At 36.9% G+C, this 25,904-nt stretch overlaps 2 protein-coding genes across 4 annotated transcripts in view; one reads left to right on the top strand and one right to left on the bottom strand.

Annotated features, from left to right (window-relative positions):
* CAPN7 (calpain 7) overlaps positions 1-23,161 on the top strand; it is a 40,597-nt gene extending 17,436 nt beyond the window's left edge. The window contains exons 8-21 of one of the 2 annotated variants that reach the window (XM_028099071.1): positions 289-374; positions 1,599-1,692; positions 3,153-3,299; positions 4,492-4,598; positions 5,463-5,583; positions 10,410-10,554; positions 10,678-10,777; positions 11,073-11,208; positions 11,727-11,802; positions 15,489-15,634; positions 16,410-16,472; positions 19,666-19,796; positions 21,825-21,917; positions 22,010-23,161. In XM_028099071.1, coding sequence (XP_027954872.1) covers positions 289-374; positions 1,599-1,692; positions 3,153-3,299; positions 4,492-4,598; positions 5,463-5,583; positions 10,410-10,554; positions 10,678-10,777; positions 11,073-11,208; positions 11,727-11,802; positions 15,489-15,634; positions 16,410-16,472; positions 19,666-19,796; positions 21,825-21,917; positions 22,010-22,154 — 1,590 coding nt within the window. In that variant the 3' untranslated portion in view covers positions 22,155-23,161. The remainder of the gene's footprint in view (positions 1-288; positions 375-1,598; positions 1,693-3,152; positions 3,300-4,491; positions 4,599-5,462; positions 5,584-10,409; positions 10,555-10,677; positions 10,778-11,072; positions 11,209-11,726; positions 11,803-15,488; positions 15,635-16,409; positions 16,473-19,665; positions 19,797-21,824; positions 21,918-22,009) is intronic. The other variant, XM_088026231.1, reaches the window with a different exon arrangement.
* Positions 23,162-23,360: 199 nt separating this feature from the next.
* SH3BP5 (SH3 domain binding protein 5) overlaps positions 23,361-25,904 on the bottom strand; it is a 72,619-nt gene continuing 70,075 nt past the window's right edge. Inside the window, exon 9 of one of the 2 annotated variants that reach the window (XM_028099073.1) lies at positions 23,361-23,880. In XM_028099073.1, the coding sequence (XP_027954874.1) occupies positions 23,816-23,880 (65 nt within the window). In that variant the 3' untranslated portion in view covers positions 23,361-23,815. Of the gene's footprint in view, positions 23,881-24,355; positions 25,420-25,904 lie in introns of those variants that run through there. The other variant, XM_028099072.2, reaches the window with a different exon arrangement.

The raw sequence follows: 25,904 nt of genomic DNA on the forward strand, positions 1-25,904 counted from the left end.
TCATTAAAAACTTGTGGGTTCAGTAAGTATGCTTTTATCCATGTAAGAAATGTATCCATCCATATTTATTTTGAATTTATTGAAATGTTTTAATCAGTTTTTCTAGGATTTGTCTGAAGAAAATATGTATTGAGTTGGCAGTATAGAATTTCTGTTTATTATTTTGGTATTCAACAACAGTTAACTCAGTATGAAAAGTTGGCTGCGTAGGTGTAGTGCTTAAATATTGTGTAATGTTGAAATTACATTAATGAATTAGTTAATATGTTAATAAATTCTTATTAACAGACAATAGTATCAGATTGTTCCTTTGTGGCATCACTGGCTATCAGTGCAGCTTATGAAAGACGATTTAATAAGAAGTTGATTACCAGGTAAAATTTTGTATTTGTCCCTTTAGCCCTTTTCATACAATTATCTCTTGACTAGAAACTAACAGCTTAGGTCTTGTCTGTGTAGAAAGTGAAGAAGCCATATCACTTAGAATATTGTGGCCCTGTATGTTAAACAGATGATTTGTGAATGTGGAAAGATTTCCTAAAATAGTCTAAGAACGTATGCACATGTATTAATATATATGAAATTGGTATGTTTTGAAATAAAATCGGTCAAAGTAAAATCATATTTATAATTATAGTATACAGTAGCCACTAGCCACATGTAGCTATTGTATACTTGAAGAGGGCTGGTCTGAATCAAAATGGGCTATAAGTGTAAAATGCATCAGATTTTGAAAACTAAGTACAAAAAAATACAAAATTGGAAGATATCTCAAATTTTTATAGTGATTACACATTGAAATATGATTTTGGATAAGTTTGGTTAAATAAAAATTAAAACCTCACCTTTTTAACTTTTAATATGGCAACTGGAAAATATAAAATATTTCTTGTGGCTAGAACTGCTTTAGAATGTACCAAAATGTTACTGAAATAGCTTTTCTCTCAATTTTTTAAAGTCTTATTACTAAAGATAATTCATTGTAAAAATTAAGCATTATAATTTTTCATGCATCTTTTCCTGAGTGGTTTTTGTGTAAGTCCTGAGATTACAAAGGTAAATTAAACACAAACCTTAGTTTCAAGCTATTTGCCATCTTGGATAAATAGATCATTATAAGTAAATAATATGTAGTGTAGAAGAAAATTGATACTGGTAACAAATGTCTTACTAGATAATTTTGTGTAACTTTATCAGAATTGTGTTTATCTCTGTCACAGTTGTAGTCAGTTGCCTTAGTTCTTGTTAATTGAAATGGTCTCTTCTTGAATCAGTGAGAGAAGATTATTTCAGCTGGCAAATATATCCACTTAATAGAAAATTTATTAGAGTATATAATTTAAAACTTAGTATTTTTCGGAGTATTGTGAAGTTTGTGCCGTGTTCTATGATCTCATAAGATATTTTCTTTATATTAAATAAGCACTTTGATTAGGGTGAAATTCTTTTCCTAGGCCTATCATAGAAAAATATTCTCATGTTTATTTTTATAAAATTGCCAAGACAATAGCATATGTCTAAATAAAATATAATATCCTGCATAGTAGTTTATATTGAATATTAATTTGGTATTTCAATATTTATTTTCCTTACAAAAGCATAATTTACCCTCAGAATAAGGATGGTGAGCCAGAATACAATCCGTGTGGAAAGTATATGGTAAAACTTCACCTCAATGGTGTCCCAAGAAAGGTGAATAATACCTCTCCCCACCCCAACCCCTTCTCTCTCTCTCTCTCCCCCATCTTTGGATATTGAATAGAATCATTAAGAAATGTTATTTGTGTAAACATTTAAAAAGATTTTGAGTCTGGTGTTATGCATATTGCTACCAATAACATCATATGTTAATAATTAAAAATAAAAATTAAGAAAGTTTTTAAAAAGTGGCTTTGGGAAATTTATAGAAAGTTTCAAAAAGTAACATTGAGCTAATGATTACTAATGCTTAAACTTTAATCTGATAGCTCTTAATTGATTAAAAGGAAAAGGAAATCAGGCAAACTAAATCTATTAGGTCACAAGAGTTTATATATATTCATAACTTCAAACCTAAGAAGCCTTTAAAGTTATGTTTTTCTTTGTGAAATATATATAGTCTGAAATTACACTGCTTTCTTTAAGAACTATGAATTGTGTAATGGCCTGGCATTGTTGGGATTCTCTAGCTCTTGTCTACTCAGAGGACCATGGATCAACATTAGCATATACCGAGAATTTGTTAGAATTGTGAAATTTTAGGCCTTACCCTGAACCTACTGAATCAGAATCTGCATTTAAACAAATTCCCTGATGCTTTCAGTCTGAGAAGTTGCTCAGTGGCTCAGTAATACTCAAATTTTGGTTATGTATAAAATCACGTGGAGGGCTTAAAACACAAATTGCTGCCCTGCACCGCCCCCCCGCCAGAGTTTCCGGTTTAGAATTTGTGGGGTGGGGCCATGATTTGCATTTCTAACAAGTTCCCAGATAATGCTGGTGCTGCTAAGAAAACCCTTTGAGAACCGCTGCTCTAGCTAATTACTTAAAAATTGAGCAAAATCATTGAGAATGGTTTTTCTGAACTGTAGTCTTTAAATAACCCCTTGTTTAAAGAATCTTTGAAAATGTAGTTGCATGATCCTCCTAATAGTGTTAGATCAGAAATTTTCCTGTCCTCGATTCCCAGATCACTTTATAAATGCGACTTAGAAACTGTGTCTTTGTGGTGATCACTTCCTCTGTTACTTAAATATATCTTTTGGCCATAATGTTCTACTTCTCAACTGTACATAACATGAGTCTTTTTGCAGGTTTAGGTTAAAATTACATGTAGTAATATTGTTATTTACCTTAATAGTGAGGCCCTTTTATAATTATTTTAGATATAATGTACATTTCTAGAATCTGTAATAATTTTGATGGTATAGATCCATTTAACCAGTTGGCTCAAGGTTATCAGGTGACAGGGAGATTAGCCTATTAAATGGAATAAAGACATTGTATAATATTTTATAATTGATCAGATTCTAGAAATATGAAGCTATCATTACCTTAATAATAGTCACATTGTGCCTTTTATTTCATCTGTATGAAAGGTATTTTTTTCCTTGATAGGAAGGATTTTAAGATATTTTGTACCACCTAAGGTAATTAATGTTTTCTTTCTCCAGGTGATAATTGATGATCAATTACCTGTTGATCATAAGGGAGAATTGCTCTGTTCTTACTCTAACAACAAAAGTGAATTATGGGTTTCTCTCATAGAAAAAGCATATATGAAGGTCATGGGAGGATATGATTTCCCAGGATCCAATTCGGCAAGTATCAGGATGATCCAGACACACAGACTTATGCTATCTAATGACTATTTTAAATTTGAGAGATTATAGATGATATTTTTGTTTAAAGGAAAATAAAACAGTATGAACCCCTGAAAAATGTTGATCGGTCACCTTGTTAAGGAAAACTGTTTTCTTTTACGGATAGTGCATTATAAAGGAATCAGGGAAGCCTAAAATATATGTCTGCTGTCATGCTGAGATACAAGACCAGTTAGATACCGTGTACCTTTCCAAAGAAGTCTCTTCAGATCAGAGGGATGTGTCATTATTGTCATCCTTACGTATGTTTTTTGATTTGTAAATAAAGGTTCAAGGAGTTTGTTTTTTAGTTTTTCCCCATCTTAACACTGCTTAACCTACAAACTCAAGGTGTGTGCCAGTGTCCTTTAGTTGGATGAGGTAGACTGGGCTTATGCCAGAAATTAGATTAGTATAACTTTGAATTATGACAATAACCAGCCTGTGGCCTTAAAAAAGGTATGTAGCCATTCTTAACCTCTTTGCTTGTCTGTAATATGAGGATAATACCCACCTCTCAGAGTTGCAAAGATTAAATGAAGTAATGTATGCAAGTCATCCATGGTTCATAGCTGGTTAGTTTTCCCACCTAATACCAGGCCTCCTTCACTCTTCTGGTTCTTATGTTAGGCAAAGAATGTATAGGTCATAGTTAAGTGCAGTAGGATATTAAAATTTCTTCTTGGCCTACATGCTCAATTGTTCTGTTCCTCTAATATTTTTATAGTTTAGTTTCTAATTCAGTGCCTTTTAATTTACCTAGTGCAACGTAGAGAAGGAATGAGAATATATGTAAGACTTTAGAAAAGTGGCTGTCCTAAGAACTCACTAAATGGTGACTGTCATCATCATTATTAAAGCAGCTTTTATCTGTAAGATGTTTTGAGTTTTCATCATATTTACCAGTAAAACAATTGTTGCATTCAGGAAAAACAACGGAGATTATAAGGAATAGATAAACTTGTGCTCAAATCCAGGTAGGAATTTGAATTTAAAATGAAATCTATTACTGGTCGAAAACAGCTTACTACCCTGTGATTTATTCTATCAATCATTACATCAAATCAATGAGATTTAATAGCTACCATGTGGATTCATTAAAGAGCTTGAAAACAATATTGACAGTCCTGAAAATGTGTTTATGTTGCAGAATATTGATCTTCATGCACTGACTGGGTGGATACCAGAAAGGATAGCTATGCATTCAGATAGCCAAACTTTCAGTAAGGATAATTCTTTCAGAATGCTTTATCAAAGGTAAACATTTTCTCTCTCTCTCTCTCTCTCTCTTTTTGGTAGTAAAAGAGGCTTTTAAAATTCATGTCTATTTAGAAGAAATTGCAAAGCCTGCATTTTTAGTTATTTAGAGAAATTCTGGTTTCATTTATTTTGTTTTCAGTTTTGTTTTTGTATAAGTAATCTCTGTGCCCAACACGGGGCTCAAACTCCATGACCCCCACGTGCTCCACCCACTTAGTCAGCTAGGCACCCCCAGGAAATTGTGTTTTTAAAATGGACTTCACTCTATGTACTTGCTATGGCCGGCCCTCAGTTATCCTCACTGCTTGTTACAATTAATCCAGATTGTAAATAATCCAAAACATTGGAATTTGGAATATGTCATATGGACAAATTGTTTTATACTCCCCAAGTACTTACCAATTTGAGGGAAGGTGGAAAAAGAGAAATCTGAGAATATAAAGAGGAAGGTAGCTTTCAAGCCTTAAATGAATAATCCACAGGTAGAGATGGGAAAATTGTGCAATAATACACACTCAGTAGTGAAACTAGAAAATTCAAAGATTTGACAAAATGTATTTGACATCTTCAAAATTATTTGTAAATCATTTGAAAACTTAGCATTTGCTTTCCTTCACTGATAAGTTTCTACCTGATTATCTAAAACTGGAGGAGGGTGGGGTAATGTGATAATTTATCTGATGCATTGTGAAACAGAAATGTACCTTGTTCTCTGAGGAGTGTTGAGAATAGCCCGTTTTAGAAAAGTTGTCAAATTTGTGGAAATTTTCATATTAACTCTTGAGACTAAAGGAAAGATAGTGTGATCTGATGGTATAAATGTGTTTTCTTTTAATTATTTGTCTGTTGGGGTCATTCCAGGTTTCACAAAGGGGATGTCCTCATCACTGCATCAACTGGAATGATGACTGAAGCTGAAGGAGAGAAGTGGGGTCTGGTTCCCACACATGCATATGCTGTTTTGGATATTAGAGAGTTTAAGGTTTTGCTTTACATTTTTTTCTTTCTCATATCTGATAGTAAGACATTGCAAGGATCCCAAATAGTATAATAGACCTTTTTTTTTTTTTTTTTAATTTAAATTTTAGGTGCAGTATTGGTTTCTGGAGTAGAATTCAGTGATTCATCACTTACATAAAACACCCAGTGCTCATCAGTAGTGTAATAGTCTTCAGAATACTGACAAGTCAGTTTTAGATGAAGTTTTAAAAATCATTCTACCTATTACATTAAATAATGTGACCTCAACCATTGGAAATTATGAAATAAAAAGATGGGAAATGTAATGACAGTGACGTGCAGATATTGATGACAAAACAGAAATGGCTTTTGCCTCTTTTTCATAAAAGTAAAGGGTTGAGGTAAACACACAGCCCTCAAGGTTCTGGGCTATTTGCTGGTGTTGGGGGCAATCATAGTGTTAGGCTCTAGAGCATGGTAGACATTCAGTAAATATTTATGAAAGGACAAAAAATAAGAGAATATCTGTGAATAAGAAACATGCCGGTGGGTTTGCAAATGTTTCTCTTCCTAGCAGCCCTCACATGCTGTTAGACATTTCAGACTCTTTCTCTGCTCAGGTGTTGGAATGGTTGACTTATTACTTCTCAGGTTATTGATTAGCTCTTTTTAACTGAAAAATAGATCTGTTCTATGGATTAGAAAATACAGAGATTGTTACGGTAGGATTCTTTTTCTCTAATGATATAGAGTACCTAAGCTGTGTAGTCACTGGAAAGTTTAGCCACATGTTCCAGTTCCCTCTGCTTAAACTTACAGAAGGAAGTAGTGATCAATCAGCAATGACAATGTTCCACTGTGTATTAACTAGATTGATTTTCTTATATGGCACGTAGAATTATATGAATTATGAAGGCAGTAGGGACCTGCTGCAACATCAATTTATATGTCTCAAGGCTTTCTAAATCAACCACTATTGTATCCCTCACCATTGTGTATAGAGTAGTGTGTTCCTTTAAAAGTAGCATAAAGGGCGCCTGGGTGGCTCAGTTGATTAAGCGACTGCCTTTGGCTCAGGTCATGATCCTGGAGTCCTGGGATCTCGTCCTGCATCGGACTCTCTGCTCGGTGGGGAGTCTGCTTCTCCCTCTGACCCTACCCCCTCTCGTGCACTCTTTCTCACTCTCTCTCTCTCTCAAATAAATAAAACCTTAAAAAACATAAAAATTGATTACTTAAAGCAAAAAAATAAAAACATACGTAAAATTGAATAAGCTGAGAGATTTGTTTGTTTTAGAAATGTGATTTTCCACAAACATGAGTCAAAACATTGGCCATAACAGTTGCTGTTATTTAGTACTATGTGTATGTTATTTTATTGTTAAAATATCCTGGTAGGTGACCAGGATGCCTGGGTGGCTCAGTTGGTTAAGCGTCTGCCTTCGGCTCAGGTCATGATCCCAGGGTCCTGGGATTGAGTCCCACATCGGTCTCCTTGCTCAGCAGGGAACCTGCTTCTCCCTCTGCCTGCCACTCGCTCTGCTTGTGCTCACTCTCTCTCTTTGTCTCTCTCTCTCTGACAAATAAAATCTTAAAAAAAAAAAAATGTTAATTAAAAACCATCCTGGGAGGTGATCAAGTGAGTTAATAACAAGATAATTAAATTTAGATAAAGTCAGTATAAAAGTAAGCTTGAATTTGAGGAAATTTTCTGTGAAGATTGTATCATTTACTTTGAATAATGCTATTTGTTCTGATGTTCAGAGGAAACTATACAAATAACATGTTTATGAGAGAAATAGGCACCTGTGGTTTGACCTAAAAACAAAACATTTAAAAATTTGCTGAATGTCAGTAAATTAAGAATTTTAAATAACAGCCATTTTAGTTAAAAATCAGAAAGCACTATTTACGTAGTTTTAATTCCACATGGGAGTTATTCTGTAGAGATGAAGGCATTTTAGAGCATGTATAGTTGAAGTAAACTGTGACCCCGAGACAGGTTTCTTCACTGTGGTGTAATGCTCTCTGTTCATATGTATGCTTTCTGTTCCTATCTTAATTCTGTGCAAGTCACTGAAGCAGCATTATCCAGCTTGAGCAGACATCTCACATTGTGGAGCTGACCCCAGTTTCCTTTTGCTTACCCGAACTTTGTAGTCAGGGTTGATCTTTATCTAAAGGCTTCTTCATGTGTTAAAATTTATAAGGGTTTTCACCAGTATCTTTGATTAGTTATATACTTGAGGAGTTCCCTGGGTTCATCATTCTTTTCTTAAAGATTTTATTTTGAGAGAGAGAGCACAAGCGAGGGGGAAGCACAAGGGAGAGGGAGAAGCAGGTTTGCAGGCTCTCCGCTGAGCAGGGAGCTTGATGGCTGTGGGGCTCAATCCCAGGACCCTGGGATCATGATCTGAGCCGAAAGCAGACGCTTAACCGACTGAGCCACCTAGGTGCCCCGGGTTCATTTTTTATCTTATTTTTGCTGTCTGTATTTTGAGAGAGTTCCTTAGTTCTGACTTGAATTTAAAAATATTTCCAAAAATATTTATCTTATTTAGGCTTTTATCTCTAGAACCTCTGTTGTGCAGATAGACCTAATCTTAGACTAAAGGTACTGCCAGTTTTCTACATTTGTGAATTTCTTCACTTAATAAGATTTTATTAATACTTATGTGAAAATGTTATCTTTTTTGTTTGCCTCTAACCACCTTGCGTATTCTAAGATCTTCACTTTTAGTCTCAGCAGTCCTTTTGGGTCATTTTGTTGTCTCCTCCTTGAGGTTATATTCCATAGTCTATTGTTAAGCCACATCTCAGTTTCAAGTTGCTGTCTCTAAGTCCAGCAAGTCTTACCAAGGGATTTTTGAATCTATTCAAGTCTTTTCATTTGCTGCCACTTGGAAATAACTTTGAAAATGGGATGTTTCATCATAAACCAGATCCTTTTTTAGTCTAACATTTCTTCGCCTATTCAGGGCCTCTGAATTACAGGCTCTCTATCCAAACAAAATCTACAGCTCCTTCTTAGTGTCCTTAAATGTCAGTGATGCCTGGAACCTGCCCCAAAAGAACTTAGCAATTTTCTCTCCTTTATAGTCCTTCTTTAAGAAGTGTTAAGAGTTCTGAAATAAGGCAGATTTCCTGCTTATGTAGAGCTAGGTTTTATGAAAAAAAAAAAAAATAGAGTTAAATATCTGTGTGGCAGGGGTAGGAGTGGATAACTGGTAAGAAGAAATTGAAAAAAGGAATTTGAAGATTCCTGAGAGGAATGAGTCTTATGTCCAGAAATCACATCTTTCCCAGGCCATGATTTGCCACATTTAAAATAGCTGAGGAATGTGTCTTTCAGAAAAGACATCATTTTGACAGTTTGACATTAGAAAATGAATACAATTTCCTAATTTGACTGCTTGAGATAAGACAAATACTTGTATTTACAAGCTCTTTTGGTTTTCTGAGTCCGAGTAATGAGTTCTATAGACACACTTAGTATTTGTTGAGCACTTAGTAACCTTAACCCTCTGTTTTATAAACTCAGTGGAGACTTCTGAGAAAGGACAGTAGTGTTACCATTTCAAGGAGTTTACAGTCTCATTGGGGTGACAAGACTCATACATTTGCACAAGTAGGAAACAAGATAGGATATTTGTTTTGAATTAAAGTAATACAGAATGTTAGCACTATAAAGTTTAGAGAAGAGGTAGTAATTAAAAGAAGACAATTATTAATTGCTAAATATTTTGCACATGTTACTTCATTTAATCTTCACAACAGTGTTCTAGGAGACATTATGATCTTCATTTTATGTGTGAGTAAACAAATGATCAGAGAGTAAATGACCCACCCAAGGTCCCTAAAGCTAATTAATAGTAGAGCTGGCATTTGGTCACATTTCATTTCTGACTCTAAAGTTCATGTTCTGTTTCTCTTCTTCACTGCTTCAGTCTTCACTGAGAGATGAGTGGAGGAAAGAGCTAAGGAGGATCTGAAAGGATCTGAAGGGAGGAGGGTGCTTAAAAGGGATCAGAGAGGGCTTTCCAGGAAAGGGGGACAGCCTGGGTAAATGCTGTTAGAGGTAAAACTGAATAAGGATTATTTGTGGGGATGATGAGAGAAAAGACTAAATTAGAGCCAAAGATACTTGCAGTATGAGTACTGGAAAATAAAGTGGGGCCAGAGCAGAGTAGGCTTTGAAAGGGTGGGAAATTCTTGGGCACCTGGGTGGCTCAGTTGGTTAAGCGACTGCCTTCGGCTCAGGTCATGATCCTGGAGTCCGGGGATCGAGTCCCACATTGGGCTCCCTGCTTAGCAGGGAGTCTGCTTCTCCCTCTGACCCTCCCCCCTCTTGTGCTCTCTCTCTCTCTCTCTCTCTCAAATAAATAAAATCTTTGGGAAAAAAAGAAGAAAAAAGGTGGGAAATTCTTGATGCTCTAAGGCAGCACTGTCCAAAAGAACTTCCTACTGTAATGGAAATGTTCCATGGCTGTGCTGTGCTGTGCATTAGCTGCTAGCTATACGTGGTCCTTGAACGCTTGAAATGTTGCTAGTGTGACTAAGGAACTGATTTTTAATTTTTTATTTTAAAATATTTTAATTTTAATTATCACCTGTGGGTAGTGACTACCATGGACAGCATAGCTCTTGGGAATAGGTAGGCATTTAGTTTTTGATCAGATATGTGACCTAGTGAAAATGTTGATTAAAGAATATTGTAACTTGATTTGGAAGGAAAAGTATTGATCAGTATTCAAAATGCATCCTCTCTTAGAAAATGCATGATATAACATAAAAATTTGGTAAAACTGTTTTTGCAACTTTATCTTCTGTTTGTTTTTTTTTTAATAGGGGCTGCGATTTATCCAACTGAAAAATCCTTGGAGTCATTTACGTTGGAAAGGAAGATACAGTGAAAATGATGTAAAAAACTGGACCCCGGAGTTACAAAAATATTTAAACTTTGATCCTCGAACAGCTCAGAAAATAGACAATGGTAAATATATCTTTTTAATTTTAATACCATTCGATCTTTAAATAACATAATATTATGAAATGTATTAACTGAAGTCATTTGTCATTAAGATATTTTATAGATTAACAGACATCTAATTTTCAGGAATATTTTGGATTTCATGGGATGATCTCTGTCAGTATTATGATGTGATTTATTTGAGTTGGAATCCAGGTCTTTTTAAAGAATCAACATGTATTCACAGGTAACTTTTTGCATATTTCAGAATATGCTTTATAGTAGTCTCCACTTTTTTCATGTAAAATATAAGAATTAATTTATGAAGACTAGCATTCTTTTTGTCATGCCCACAGATGACTGCCATGTAATAGTTATTTTGTTTATATGCTATTCTGGTTATGCCAGAAATTTTTTAAGCAATAAAACAAAAATCCTGATAACTTAGTTATATTAGAAACACAAAACTTTTAAAAGTAGTCTTCTATTTTAGCTCAATGAGACACTTAATTACTGCTTTCTTTGTTGACTTTATCTTTTAGTACTTGGGATGCTAAGCAAGGACCTGTGAAAGATGCCTATAGCCTGGCCAACAACCCCCAGTACAAACTGGAGGTGCAGTGTCCACAAGGGGGCGCTGCAGTTTGGGTTTTGCTTAGTAGACACATAACAGACAAGGTACTGATCTCTTATATATCCCATACAGAAACTTTAAAAAATACAGTTAGACCATTGTGAAGAAGATACTTAATTTGGTTACCAGCCTGTTTCGTTTATACAGGTGGCTTGAAGATAGTTTTGTATTACATAAATGAGTATTTTCCTCTAAGGAAATTTATATACTTAAAATCCTGAAGAAAAATGTGAATTTATGCTTGTCAGTGAGGGTTTTGAGCTTGATTATATATGCTTTAGGTCTTAAGAATATTAACATTAAAATACTCTGACGGGGGTTTGGAGATGTTAAATCATTAGGCCTGATTCTGTAAAGCATAACCATAATCTTAATAGCCTCAGGGTCTTATTTAATGTATTATTTTATACAATGTGGTCATCCATTGAAATGAATTTAATTCAGAAAAGCGGTTTTTATAGTACTAAGTAGCTGAAATGCTCTTAAAATTGGAATTTTTTTCCCTACTTAAAAGCATTTTGAGCCCATTTTCCTAACTACATTGGATTCTTTGTACTTTCAGGATGATTTTGCAAATAATCGAGAATTTATCACAATGGTTGTATATAAGACTGATGGGAAAAAAGTTTATTACCCAGGTATGTTTAGTATACATTCAAACAAACATTAAAATTTTATTTGCCTGATTAAAATGACAAGCTTAATGTAGATATATGCAGAAATAATGCTGATAGGCTAATAAAGAACCATTCGAACAGACATGCTGGTATTTTTGCTACTTTTGTGTTGTTTTGATTTGTTTTTAATTTAGAGACCTCAGGAATTTGGGATTCCTATATTCTTGCATATTGCTGTCAGAGTTTTATTTCTAAAACTTAAATCCTTTTTCTCTCATCAAAAATTCTATGGTTTTCTGTGGACTCCTGGATAAAAGCTAAGCTCTTTGGCATGATTTGTAAGACTTTTGATATTCTGACCTTAACCTTCCTGTTGCCTTTTATCTCAGGCCCCAGCTTTTCATATTACCCTCAGTGAGGTACTGACTACTGAACACCCCATGCCCTTCCTTCCCCTCTTTTCATACAGTTTCTTCTCCCAAGTATCTCTCTCATCCCTGTCCTCTACCCACTTACTCCTCTTACCCTATTCTGTGTAATGAACATGGTTAAGATCCAGCTTATATGTTATTTCCTCTGTGATAACCTTTCTGCCAGGCAAAGAGAATCTTTCCTTCTGCAGGGCTCCTGAGGCATTTAACATACTATATTGAAATCACTTTGCTTTCACATTAAAAAAAAAAAAGTTTATCACATACTAAGCGATAGGAACTGTTAGTTTATGTTCTTGTTGGGAGAGACAGAAATAAGGAAAATAACCAGATAGTGATGTATGTGTAAAGAAATAAGTAAGGTCATGTGTTTGTGACTGATGGGTTGCTTTGGTTGGGTGGCCATGGAAGGCCTCTTTGAGAAGGGATAAGAGGAACTCTGAATGACAAAAAGGAACCAGTCCTGCAAAGAAATAGAGGGAAAAGCATTACAGGCAGAGGGAACAAGTGCAAGGACTCTAAAATGAGAAAAAAAAGTGTTTCTTAGAAACAGAAAAAAGGCCAGTAGGCCTTGGTGGTATGGTATCAAGAGGTCAGAAGGTATGTAGGCTCAGATTACATGATGTCCTGTAAGCCACACCAGGGTTTGGATTTTGTTCTGTGACAGGAAATCTTTAGAGAGCCTTGATCAGGAAAATGACGATACAAATTTTTTTTTAAAGACCATTCTTTGGGGCGTCTGGGTGGCTCACTTGGTTAAGCGACTGCCTTTGGCTCAGGTCATGATCCTGGAGTCCCAGGATGGAGTCCCAGGATTGAGTACCGCATAGGGCTCCCTGCTCAGCAGGGAGTCTGCTTCTCCCTCTGACCCTCCCCCCTCTCATATGCTTTCTCTCTCTCTCTCTCTAAAATAAAATCTTAAAAAAAAAAAAAGACTATTTGAAGAATTATATTGGCAGGGGCAAAATATGGAAGAGAACCAAATCAGTGGTTTTGACAAAGAACTTAGCATAGTAGGAGTGGAGTAGAGATGAGGAAGAGTGGGCACATTTGGGTTTCAGTAGGATTGTCAGGACCTGAGTTGATGTAGGGGGCAAAGAGGGATCATGGATGATTTCTGTCTTTTTGGCTTACTTCATAAAAAGCTGCTATGACATTTACTGAGATGGGTAAGAGTTGGCGGGGGGAGCAGTTTTGTTGTGGAGTAAAAGCACAAAGTTAATTTTTGGTTTTGTTAGTTATTTAAAATACCTATTAGATATCCAAGTGTAGAAACCAAGGAAACAGTTGGGTTTTTGGGTAGAGCTCTGAGATACGGTTAGGATTATAGATACAAATTGAAGAATCAGGGGCATATAGATGCCTTTTGAAGATAGGACTGTATATACTGCTGGTGGAGAGAGTTATAGGTACAGAGATGAACACCCAGAAACTGACCCTTGGATTCAGACATCTTAAGGTTGAGCAGAGGAAAGTTACTGCAGAAAAATTAGAACAGAGTACCTGAGGAAATAGAGTAAGATTTACATGACCAAAGGGAAGACAGTGTTTCATGAGGGAGAGAGTGGGCAGCTGCATCTGTTGCTATTTTAGAGGTAAGATTAGGTTAGAGAAGAAACAATTGGATTTAGTGTCCTGCAGTCATTGTTGACCTTAACAAGAACAGAGTTGGTGGAGAGGTGGGCCTAGAAGCCCAGTTGGGTTGGATTGAGGAAAGACTAGGAGGTAAGGAATCAATTATTGACAGTTCTTTCAAGACGGCTGTGCAAAGAAAGTGGTTTCATTAAGACTTGTTTTATTTAATCAGAGGAAAATATGGTATTCATCCCCCTTAAACCGGGGCGGGGGGGTGGCGAGCACAGGGAGACAACAGGCCCTGATTCCTATCGGTCAGTATCCCTTGATACTCCAGAATGGGCATGGCACATAGTATTTCAAGGATTAAAGGTAAATTAGCCAAATTTCCCATTTTTCATATGTTGGCCACTATACAACCAAAAAAACACAAATATTGTGAGTATATATTCCTAGCATTAAGATGTTTATATGGCTTTTGAACTTCAACAATATTTTTGTTACACTTTTTATTTGGATTTTTTTTTTTAAATGATGCTCCCTCTTACATATAATGATAATGCCTTTTCAGAAAAAAGTACTTTCTGGTTTACAGTTTTATTTTCATCACAACACTCTGAGGTGAATTTAAAAAACACTCTTCTATCATTCCCTATTTGACAGGAGAGTAAAACGGAGGCACAGAAAGTTTAAAAATCTTGTCCAAGATCACAGATATGCCCTTTCTTTTTCTCTTCACACTAGATGACACCACTCTAAGCATTAGAGACTTATTACCTGTTTGAGATACTGAAATGTTTAGTTTTTTCAATAGATATAAGTATTCGGTGTTCCTAAATAAGCTAAATGATATAGCATTGATTTTAAATGACATGTAGTAATTGACATGCATGAAATAATTTTATTGTATTGGCCTTGATTGCAATGAGACATCAGATAATATATTCACGTAGCATTGTTTGTAATAGCAAAATATTGGAAATAATCTGTCAGATTGAATAGTTATTCAGACAATGGGGGTATAAATAAGTCATATTCATGTGATGGAATATCATACAGGCAGTTTTAAAAGGAATAAACCATATCGATATAGAACGTGAATCTTAAAAACATGTTGAGTGAAAAAAGCTTTAAAATAAGACATATGCTGTCCTTTTTTTAGATAAATGCCCATAGAAATAACCATTCATTTTTAGGGATGTGTGTGTGTGAAATTCTGGAAAGATGCCCATTAATCCATCAGAGTGGAAATGAATAAGACTAAGGGTGGTGTTAAAAGGGACTTTGTTTTATAAGGAAGAGAGTATGACTCCCAGAAATGTTAATTTAGTTCTGAATGGTGGGGAATATAGATACATTTTTATATACTACTTTGTATCTTAAAAAATTTCCTCAAAATAAAAAAACGTCAATCTTGATTTTAAAATCCTCTGTTGGAGAAAATTCAACATTGGGCTAATAGGAATTATACCTCATTGAATGTATTCCAAAAGATTGCATTTACTTATTAGAAATTATTTAAATTTTTTGCTTAATTATAAAGTTTTAAGTTGAAATTGAAATTCCTTAGTACTGTTATATTTTAAAGATAGAATCAAGGGGGGTAAGGATGTCCATCAATTTTTTTTCCTATCACGACCTATAAAACTTAAAAACTACAGAAACTAAACTATCCTTTTTTGTAAACCTACTTGTTTGTAGGTGACCCGCCTCCATACATTGATGGCATTCGAATTAACAGCCCTCATTATTTGACTAAGATAAAGCTGACCACACCTGGGACCCATACCTTTACATTAGTGGTTTCTCAGTATGAAAAACAGAATACAATCCATTATACTGTCCGGGTGAGTAAACCAACATATAGTGACAGAACACAATAATATAAAGTACATAATGTACTCTGCTTCATAAGTGGGATTAGCTATGGAAAAAATTTATTTCTGAAAATTGTTCTCTATAAATTTTTGTGTGTGTTTATATTAATTCAGTATTATGCTTCCCACAGAAAGTAATGCTTTTGAAAAGTAATGTTTTTATTTTGAATGACATATTGAATGACCATTTTAGTTTTCAGAATAATAGTTTAGTCCTGAGGTAATGTGATATGTTGGACTAATAAATTCTATTTCAGAACAAGCAGTTAAGAACTCCTTTATCCTATGTAATACTTTAATTGACTTAAAAAACACAACTTTGAACTCTGAAAGGAAATCAATTGCCTGTAAACATATTGCTCTCTTATAAGCTGGGCAGGTTGGGTGGGTGGGGGGAGGTTATTGTAATTTTGTTCTGCATAGGTTTTTTTCCCATCAGTAAGGGAGCTCAATTTGAATAGATTTTTAGTGTTGAAAGGGACATTGGGAGGCTGCTTCCACCCCCTTTATTCTTCAGATGCAGAAACCAAGGCCTAGGGAGATTGCCCTGAGTCACACACAGTAGCAGAGAAAGCCAGAACAAGATCCCTAGCTGCTCAATTCCCAGTTCATTAAACCTGTGTACAGAATAATGACTTTTATGTATGCCAACTAACTTTTTAGTCTTCCAGTGTATTCTTTTATCACTTTGGAGTTTTTATAATCATAAACTTTATCAGTACAATAAATTTTGTTTTAAATCTAGGTATATTCAGCCTGCAGCTTTACTTTTTCAAAGATTCCTTCACCGTACACCTTATCAAAACAGGTAAGAATTCTCTGGGTCATAATATCAGAGAAATCTTAGAATTCTCTTGTTTTTTTCTCCTTATTTTATTCACATTTAACAACTTTTTACAAAATAAAAACATTCTGGACTTGACAGTAATACAAGGAAAATATAAGTGGTCTCCAGTCTGTGTTGGAATACAAGATCTTCAATGAACAACATTTAGTGATTCTGTGGGAAGAAATAAAACTCAAAGAAAAGATTATGCAGACTTTGGTCATTAGGGAAGGGTTCGTCATGTAGATGAACCTTTATTTTTTATTTATTTTTTTAAAAGATTATTTCAGAGAGAGCGCACAAGCATGAGGGGGGGGGCAGTGGCAGAGAGAGAAGCAGACTCCCTGCTGAGCAGGGAGCCTGCCACGGGGCTCCATCCCAGGACCCTGGGATAATGACCCAAACTGAAAGCAGAAGCTTAACCGACTGAGCCACCTAGGCGCCCCGTAGATGAACTTTGAAAGTAGAATCAGAGACTGGTTTTGCAGGGTGGGCTAGATGTGTAGAGGAAGATTTGAGGGAAAATTCTTGGCTCCCTTGTCAAATATTAATTGACCATATATGCTTGGGTTTATTTCTGGGCTCTTTATTCTGTTGGCCTATATGTTGTTTTTATGTTAGTACTGTATTGTTTTGAAAACTACAGCTTGAAATCAGGAAGTGTGTTATCTCCTGCTTTGTTCTTTCTCAGGAATTCTTTGGCTATTCAGGGTCTTCTGTGGGTCCATGTAAATTTTAAGAGTTTTTTTCTTCTTGTGTTAAAAAGAAAAAAAAAAGTCATTGGAGTCCTGATAGGGATTGAATTTATAGATGGCTTTTGATGTATTGACATTTTAACAATATTAACTCAGCCCATGAACATAGGATATCTTTCCATTTATTGTGTCATTTTCAATTTCTTTGATTAGTGTGTAATAAGTTTTCAGATGACAGCTCTTTTACCCCCTTAAATTTATTCCTAAGTATCTGTTTTTGATGTTACTATAAATGGGTTTTCAGAAAACTCATTGTTAACAGAGAAATGCTACTGATATCTGTATGTTAATTTTGTATCCTGCAGCTTAACTGAATTTTTTTATTAGATCTAACACTTTTTTGGTTGAGTCTTTAGGGTTTTTCTATATATAAAATCATGTCATCTGCAGATAAAGACAATTTTATTTCTTCCTTTCCAATTCAATACATTTTCTTTCTCTTGTCTGATTACACTAGCTAGGACTTCCCAGAATATGTTGAATAAGAGTGCTGAGAGTGGACATCCTTGTCTTGTTCCTGATCTTAGAGAAGAAGCTTTCAACCTTTCATCACTGTGTATGATGTTAACTGTAAGCTTGTCATATGTGGCCTTTATTATGTTGAGATACATAATTTCCCTCATTTCTTAGGGAAGAGTTTCTATCATGAATGGATGTTGGATTTTGTCAGATGCTTTTTCTGTCTGTGAGATGATTGTAAGATTCTTTCATTCTATTTTGACATATCACTGATTAGCATATGTTGAACCATCCTTGCATCCCTGGGGATGTCTGTGTTTTCATATAGTTTATTAAGCTTCCTTAAGGATTGTTCTGCATTCTTTGACAGTTCATAGGTCTCCATTTTTGTTAGGGTTATTGGAGTGTTAATTCGTTTTTGTTTTTTGTTTTTTTTGGTGATGTTCTGTTTACCTGATTTTTTGTGATCCTTAGTTTTTTTAGGTTTGTAAATCTGCACATTTGAGTGATGAGGCTCACTTTCCAGCTTCGCTGTGGCGGGGCCAGTTTTCCACCAGTTAGCTTAGTTCGGGTTTCTGGATGTGTCTTTGGGCAGACGGGGCCTGCCATGATGGTCTGTTTTGGGGCAAGGCAACTGTTAGACTCTGAGGTTGGAGATGGTGGTTGTGCCATGAGCTGAGAGCAGTTGGGGAGGACTGCCGGCTCAGTCCTACCCAAATGAAGCTGTGGAACAGGCTCCACAGTTGCTTAGATTCTCTGGTCAGACTTACTACGTGGTCAGGACATGGTACTATGACCAGTAGTAGATGGGGCTATGAACTAGTTTCCCTGCTTTGGTAGGGCAACAGGATAGGACCCAGGGATTGTGCAACTCATTATGTGGGGGCCTGCACTGAATTCCCTAGTCAGGTGGGGCACCAGTTTTGCTCTGCTGACGGGGCAAACCCACAAGCTGTGCTTTTCGTTCAAGCGCCACTATAAAAGGCCTGTTAGGTTATGCAGCTTCCCATGTGCTGTGGTTTGGTTCCCTGGTCAGAGAGGCTGAAGGCTAGTATTCAGTGATGAGCAGGCCTACAAATCAGATTCCCTACTTGGGCTCAGCAGGAGACGCATCTCTTCGTTGTCTTGACACAAGCCCACCTACACCCCAAGTTCTGTAACCAAACAGGGCCACTGGCTTTGCTCTGTAAACTATTGGTTCTGCTTGCCTCTTGGCTAAAGTGCCACTGGAATGCACAGCATCCAGTAGTTGTCACCAGCCCTCTGGTCAGATGGGGCTGAAAGGCACTCTACAGCAGTTGGGGCTGTGACTCAGCTTCTTGCCTGGGTGTGGGCAATCCAGGCTGTAGGGCTGGCAAAACTCATTTGAGTATCCAAATCAGGCAGATCTGCATCCTGCCAAGTTCCTGGGTCAAAGCGTGCCCTATCTTGGTTCTGCAGATAAGCAAAGCCACTGGTTGGGATTACTACTTGGGCACTGCAGGTATGAATTCAGTCTGCCGAGGTCCATGTGCTGGTTGTCGCAAGCTCCACCCTCTTCTCTGTCACAGATTCCCCTGTAATCCTCATGTTGCGAGATCAGGTAGGGGTTTCTGCAAAACAAGCCACAATGCTTGGGGGAAGCTTGTCCACTGGAAGAATCAGAACCTCAGGGGAGACATCTCCACTTGGTGCTTTGCTGGCCTAGAGAGTGCGGTCAACATGTCGCTGCCTCGCTTGTCCTTCTGATGCCATCTCTCTTGGTCTCTATGGTGCAGGAGGGTGCTTCTGCCTCACCCCCATGTTTAGGATTTTCTCAGTGCTATCCTCTTCTGGAATAGCTATTATAATTGGCCTTGTGAACGGGAGCAAAGCAGGAGAAACCTGTTGCCACCTTGGTGACGCCATTCCCTTTTTAAGTCTTTAAAGTAGAATTGGAGAATGGGAAGTTTTGTTAATACAAAAACTTTGTTTTATTAAAGATTAATGGAAAGTGGAGTGGCCAGAGTGCTGGAGGATGTGGAAATTTCCAAGAAACTCACAAAAATAACCCCATCTACCAATTCCATATAGAAAAGACCGGGCCATTACTGATAGAGCTAAGAGGACCAAGGTTTGTGATTAAGTAACTTTCTTAAATTAATATATTAAAAATGAGTTTAATGGAACAGAATAGGGTTTTGAAACAGACCTATGCATGTACAGGCACTTGATTAATGAAAAAGATGGCATTGCAGAGGAGCGGGGAAAGGATAGTCTGTCGAATAAATGTGCTGGAATAATTGAGTATCCATGAGCCAAAAAGGTAATTAGACCACTGTCTCACATCAAATCTAAAAAACTTTGCAGTTGGGTTACTAATAAAAGAAATATCTTAATGACTTCAGGATAAAGAAAAGTTTAAGACACAAAGCACATAGAAAGATTTGTAAATATGCTACATTAGTTATATAAAAAAAAGAGTCCACCATTTAAAAAATAAAAGCTTGGATAGGCATGTCATGAGAGGGACAATCCAAAATGGCTAATAAACTATTGTAAGAGCCAAATATTTATAACAACCCAAGTGTTCATCAGCGGCATTGAAGATTATAAAATAGTCATTGAGTCCTGCATAACAATGAAAGTAAATTAGAACTACCCGGAACATGATGGATAAGTCTTAATGCTGAGCAGAAGCCATAACGTCAACTGTGTGATTCCACTTATACGAAGTGAGGAGCAGGCAAAATGAAACTATTATTTAAAGATGCATGCTTAGGTTGTCAGACTATATAAAAGCAAGAAAGTAGGGGAGGGGTTTGGGAAGTGGGTGAAATAGGTGAAGGGGATTAAGAGGTACAAACTTCCAGTTGTAAGTCAGAAGGATGAAAAGTACAACAGAAAATACAGTCAATAATATTGTTGCAACGTACGGTGGGTGCACTCACTGTGGTGAGCATAACGTAGAGAACTGTCGTTATCACGGTGAAACTAACATAACGTCGTATGTCAATACACTTTTTAAAGAAAGGCAAGAAAACGTTAAATGTTAGCTCTGTGGGGATGGGAGCTGTAATAAGAAAGGCACAAACAGGGACTTCTACGGCGCTGAGAGTTGTGTTGGTCTAGGTAGTGACAACCCATGTGTTCACTTTACATGTTATGTAGGCTGTATGTTCTGTGTACATGGTGTTCTATTTCTCAACTTAAAAATAGTACTTTTAAATAAAACTAGACTTAGTTTTGCCTTTTTACAAATTTTCAAAAACTAAGAATCCTTTAGATATGGTTAAGCTAGTTTTCTACAGTTTGATAGGTGAAATAAGGTATCTAGTTGCTCTTTTGTATTTAATTTGTAGATTGAAGTAAAAGTATTTGATGTAAAAATGTTTGACAATGTGTAGCTTTTGCTTTGCCTATTCATGTCTTTTGCCCATTTTTCTCTTGGAATTGTCATGGTTTTCTTAACTGTAAGCATGAATAGGGATCTGTATCACATATTTCCAAGCATTTTTCCCAGATCAATTTTTTTTTCCACAGAGAAAAATTTTCATTTTAAAGTAATCAAATCTGTCTTTTCAGGTTTATTTTGCTATGGGCAGGAAATCTCACCCCAGTATCAAATTTGTACCATATTTTTTTCTAGTTCTTTTGTGGTTTACTTTTTATATCTATATGGAATGTATTTTTATATTTGGTGTGACTACAGTGTAAGTTCTTTTTCCTAAATTTGTCACCTCATCACCATCTTAAATAATCCTTTCCCTACTAATTTGGAATGTCATGTCTACCATATGCTAATTACTTCTGTAAATTCAGATTTTATTTCAGGGTTTTCTCTCTCCTTCCACTTTTTCTGTAAAGACAGTATTTTATCATTTAAATGTAACAGTATTCTCTGAGAGCCTGTGGTAAAAATATAGTTTCTTCTAAAGTAAGTTTAGTACTAAATCTTCATAGCTTCAATTTAAAAATATAAATGGTACATCTTGTATAATTAAGAGTAAAAATAGTATATGCATGTGTTTCAGAGTGTTTTCCTCCTAAAGCTTTAGAAAGCAATATACTTGGTTTAATAGAGTATCTGCACTTTAAAGACTGCACTTTTGAGTCTACTTAAGAACGACAATAATTGGTTTTGTGTTTTTTTTTTTGTTAGGCAATATAGTGTTGGATTTGAGGTTGTAACAGTGTCCATGGTGGGAGATCCCGGTCCCCATGGCTTTCAGAGGAAGTCTAGTGGTGACTATAGGTAATGTTAGCATTTTGACTACATCTAATTTATACTTTACTTTTTGTGGCATCATTTTCTGTAAACTTTGTTCTCATTTTTCCTGCATATAGGTGTGGGTTTTGCTACCTGGAATTAGAAAATATACCTGCGGGGATCTACAATATCATTCCTAGTACTTTTTTGCCTAAACAAGAAGGACCTTTTTTCTTGGACTTCAATAGTATTATCCCCCTCAAGACAACACAACTTCAGTGATGCAGCTTTTCAGCATTTACTGGATTTTACCCTTACCAGACATCAGCTCTTCGAATGAGGACGGAAATCCTCAGGACACTGAACAGAATTAAATCTCTAAAAAGGTTACTGTGGGATCTGGTGCTCAAGTCAGAGTGTTTAGAAGTGTATATAGTCAGAATTACCCTAAATCACTCAAGTACTATTTACACGGTTTTGTGTGTATAAGGAGTTGGTGTGCGTTGAGGGGCCACATCGTATAAACAGATTGTGGAGGATTAAAGGCTAGGCTCAGTACGAAGCCTTTGCTAAAAGAGAATAGAGACCAGATAGGGGACATGACTCATCCACTCACTGGGTGGAACAGTAGGCTGGCATAATATTCTGAAATATTTATATTTGTCTTTTGGCAGAGCATGTTGTAAGTTAAACCTGCTTGTATTGTGATTCTGCTGTACATCTTGGGCAGCTAATTACCAAATGAATCATGTCACCATAACAGATTTTAATTGCGTTATGATTTTTAATGTTTGTTGCCCAGATGTTATGAAAGAATAAAGCTTTAAGAAATATTTTAACTTAGTTAACAATGAAGGTTGTTGAACTTAGGTACCTGTCTCCCATTAACTCATGTAAAGAGAACTGAGATATATTCACTATTGCAATTCTTATTTATCAGGCTCAATGAAGGTAGTAATCTGAGACACTGAAGACAGAGTCGTTTGTTTAGTCTTTTAAAAATTGCTCTTCTGGTAACACTGAAAAAAAAAATACCATATATTAAATTTTCAGATGTAATTGGGGTTGTATTTGGAGAAACTGCCAAGAGACTATTGCCATGTATAAATTCCCAGTTTACATAGAAATCCAGAGATTTCTGGAGAGAGAATGATGAGAGCAGAATGACGCTCAGGATTTTAAACGTCCAAAAATAAGGTGGAATTTTTCATTGTCTCTACTTTATAATTACCACAGCTTTTGTATTTCTGCTACCTTTATTTGAAATAAAATCTTTATACTTATGGAAACTGCATAGTTTAACCTAGAGAGATTATTAAAGGGCTTCATCTAGTATGTTCCATCTAAAAGAACTCATTATTTACATGACAATTCAGGCTTCAGCAAATCTGTTTCATATTCAGGATAGTGATTCCACTTTGGTAAATATTTAGTGCTTTCCCTTTTAGGTGGATTTTCTGTGGCCCTTTAAAGAAAAATTTAAACACATGATTGGAACCTTTTATATTAAAGATACTGTACAGGATGCAAACAAGTAAGACCTAATTCCTGCCCTCAAAAACCCAATGGAGACCTACATATGAACAGTTTAATATGAATTCTATTACAACAGAGCTCCAGATACGGTGCTACGGATAGAAAAACAACAGTCTGAATGTCAGCTAGGTGCACATTAGAATCACCTGGGGGAGCTTTTAAAAGTTTAGTACCTCAAGTGTACCCCAAATGATCTCAGGCTCTAGGACCAGAGAACAGCCGCATTCTTCAAGCAAGCTTCCCCGGAGATTCCAGTACAGCAGAGGTTGGGAAACACTCCTCCGACATAATCACCTTGTCTTCATTTTCCTTATGCTGTGTCTCCTTACTGCTCAGCGTTAGTGGCGGCAACAGAATTCTAACTCAACTCTGGTAATTTGGGGCTTAAATTACTGGGATCCAGGACCTTAACTGGAAGTTAGAACAGATGACCGACCACTGCATTCCATGCTCTTCCTTGTGGCAAGGTTGCCTAGAATGGAAGATTTAGGCAACATCAGGGTTTCTTATTTGAAGACACACAAGGGTAAACATTTTCTTAAGCCATTTTTATTACACTCAAGGAATTAAGACAAGTACAAAATAACCTTGTAATTAGGATACTGTATCAGTCCTTAAAAAAGGAGAAAACACTACAGTCTGAAGAGATTTACAAATGACTAAAATATACAAGCTGTGTCGGAATTAACAGACGACTTGAAATGGGGTTGCTTTTCTTTTAGAAATGCTAAGTTTTCTTAACAAAAAAGGACAAATAAAATACAGTGCTCTAAATATGTGTAACCATGAAAACGTTAAAGAAAAGCAATCTTAACACGTACTACTATTAGCATAACAGATTTCATTGCTTCTATTTAACAGCCTGTGCCGACACATGCCTACTCCCTTTCCTAGCTTTAAGGAACAATTCCCTCTAAGAAATACTAATGCAGCATAACCCTTAAATAAGTTATTTTTAAAGTCACAACCTACAGAGAAATTGACACCTTGTCAATCTAGATAGAACAATGGCAACCATTCTTCACATGCACTTTTAATTCTGAAGTCCCGTGGCTGGTGGGATAAGGTTTATGCTACAGACTTCTCCTCCCCCACAGCCATAAATCCACTTTCTATGGTACGTCCCTGCTACCCTCCATCCCTCCCATCCCCACGTTGGCATTCACCTTTCCCACCCCAAAAAGTGCAGTTCATGGCAACCTTCATAGAAAATGGTTCTAATGGGTATTCCAGCATATAGGCTTTTTTAAAAAAAGCCCCTTCTGAATACCAGAGTTGATGAAAAGGAACTGTGTTCTTGGGGGTTTTTTTTGTTTTTTTTTTTAAGCCTTCACTGGGTCAAATAGGTGTGTTCTGAATATTCGAGTTTGTTCTTGTGTTTTTTCATGTCGATCCCCTGGGATATAAAGGAGACACCATCTCCATTTTCCCAAATTGAGGTTAAGAGAAGGGAAAGAGAAGCAAGCTGTTGACCCCCGTTTGGCTCAGCTTCCCAGCCCCTTTCCTGGCTCGGGTTCTTTCACAGGAACTAGTTATTGCTTCCATAACACTGTTATGGGGAATATTCCACAAAGGCTGTGACCCTGGTCACAGTCCGCTCCAACAACGCCTCTGCTCTGAAAAACAAACCAGCCCATGAGCTCTTTCCCAGAAGAAAGCTCTTCAGCCCTCCAGGTCACAACGTCATTAGTGCAGTTTAGAGTAAACGCTTAAGATTTGGCATATAGTAACTGATTATTGGCACAATGTTCTCCATACAGCTTCGTGTATAAATACTGCTCTGCACTTGGGCCAGGGCTTTGCAGGGATCAACCAATCTGCACCATCTGTATGTCAGCAATAACCCCGTCTCTTCCCTTTGAGCATTGCAGGGAGAGCTGCTTCATCCTGTTCTCCAGGGCCTGGCCCTCGCGGGCGGTGCTACCCTGGCTCTTGCCGCCGCCGCTGCCGAGGCCTCGGTTGTTGTTGGCTTTGTCACTCGTTTTATTCTCTGCCCCTTCTGCCCTGTCTCCTAGAGAAACGTAAAGATCATTAAGTGAGTCCCTGGGCCCCCAAGCCAACGCAGGCCTCCAGAAGCTCCCCGTGTTGCCCGACCGTGCCTGTCACAGAGCCTGCTCCAGCACATGAGGACACACTGCTTTTACTGGTCAAGGCATTTTACATATTCCCCATCTGTAGAGAGGACTGCTCCTGCCCTCAGAGCCGGGAAGCCAGCCTCGCTATAGCACAGGCTTGTCAAGAGGACTGCTGGTGATGAAAGACCCAGAAGCCAAGCTGCCCTTCGAAGACACGTTCAGGAGCGGAGCCAGGAGCCCCATGCACAGCAGCCGGCGTCTCCGTGATCAACACTGACCGCACATGCACAGAGGCCCAGTGACGCAGCCCCGGGGGTGCCGAGACCCAGCGAAGGTCCAGAACGGCGCAGAGCTCCGGCTGTATGTCGGACCTGCCGTGAGTCATCTGGCCCAGGCACTACTGGTGAGAGGGCTGTAACTC

The sequence above is a fragment of the Eumetopias jubatus genome, unplaced genomic scaffold (assembly GCF_037043125.1).
Source record: "Eumetopias jubatus isolate StellerSeaLion01/CBP00866 unplaced genomic scaffold, mEumJub1_p1.0 scaffold_1, whole genome shotgun sequence".
Lineage (NCBI taxonomy): Eukaryota > Metazoa > Chordata > Mammalia > Carnivora > Otariidae > Eumetopias > Eumetopias jubatus.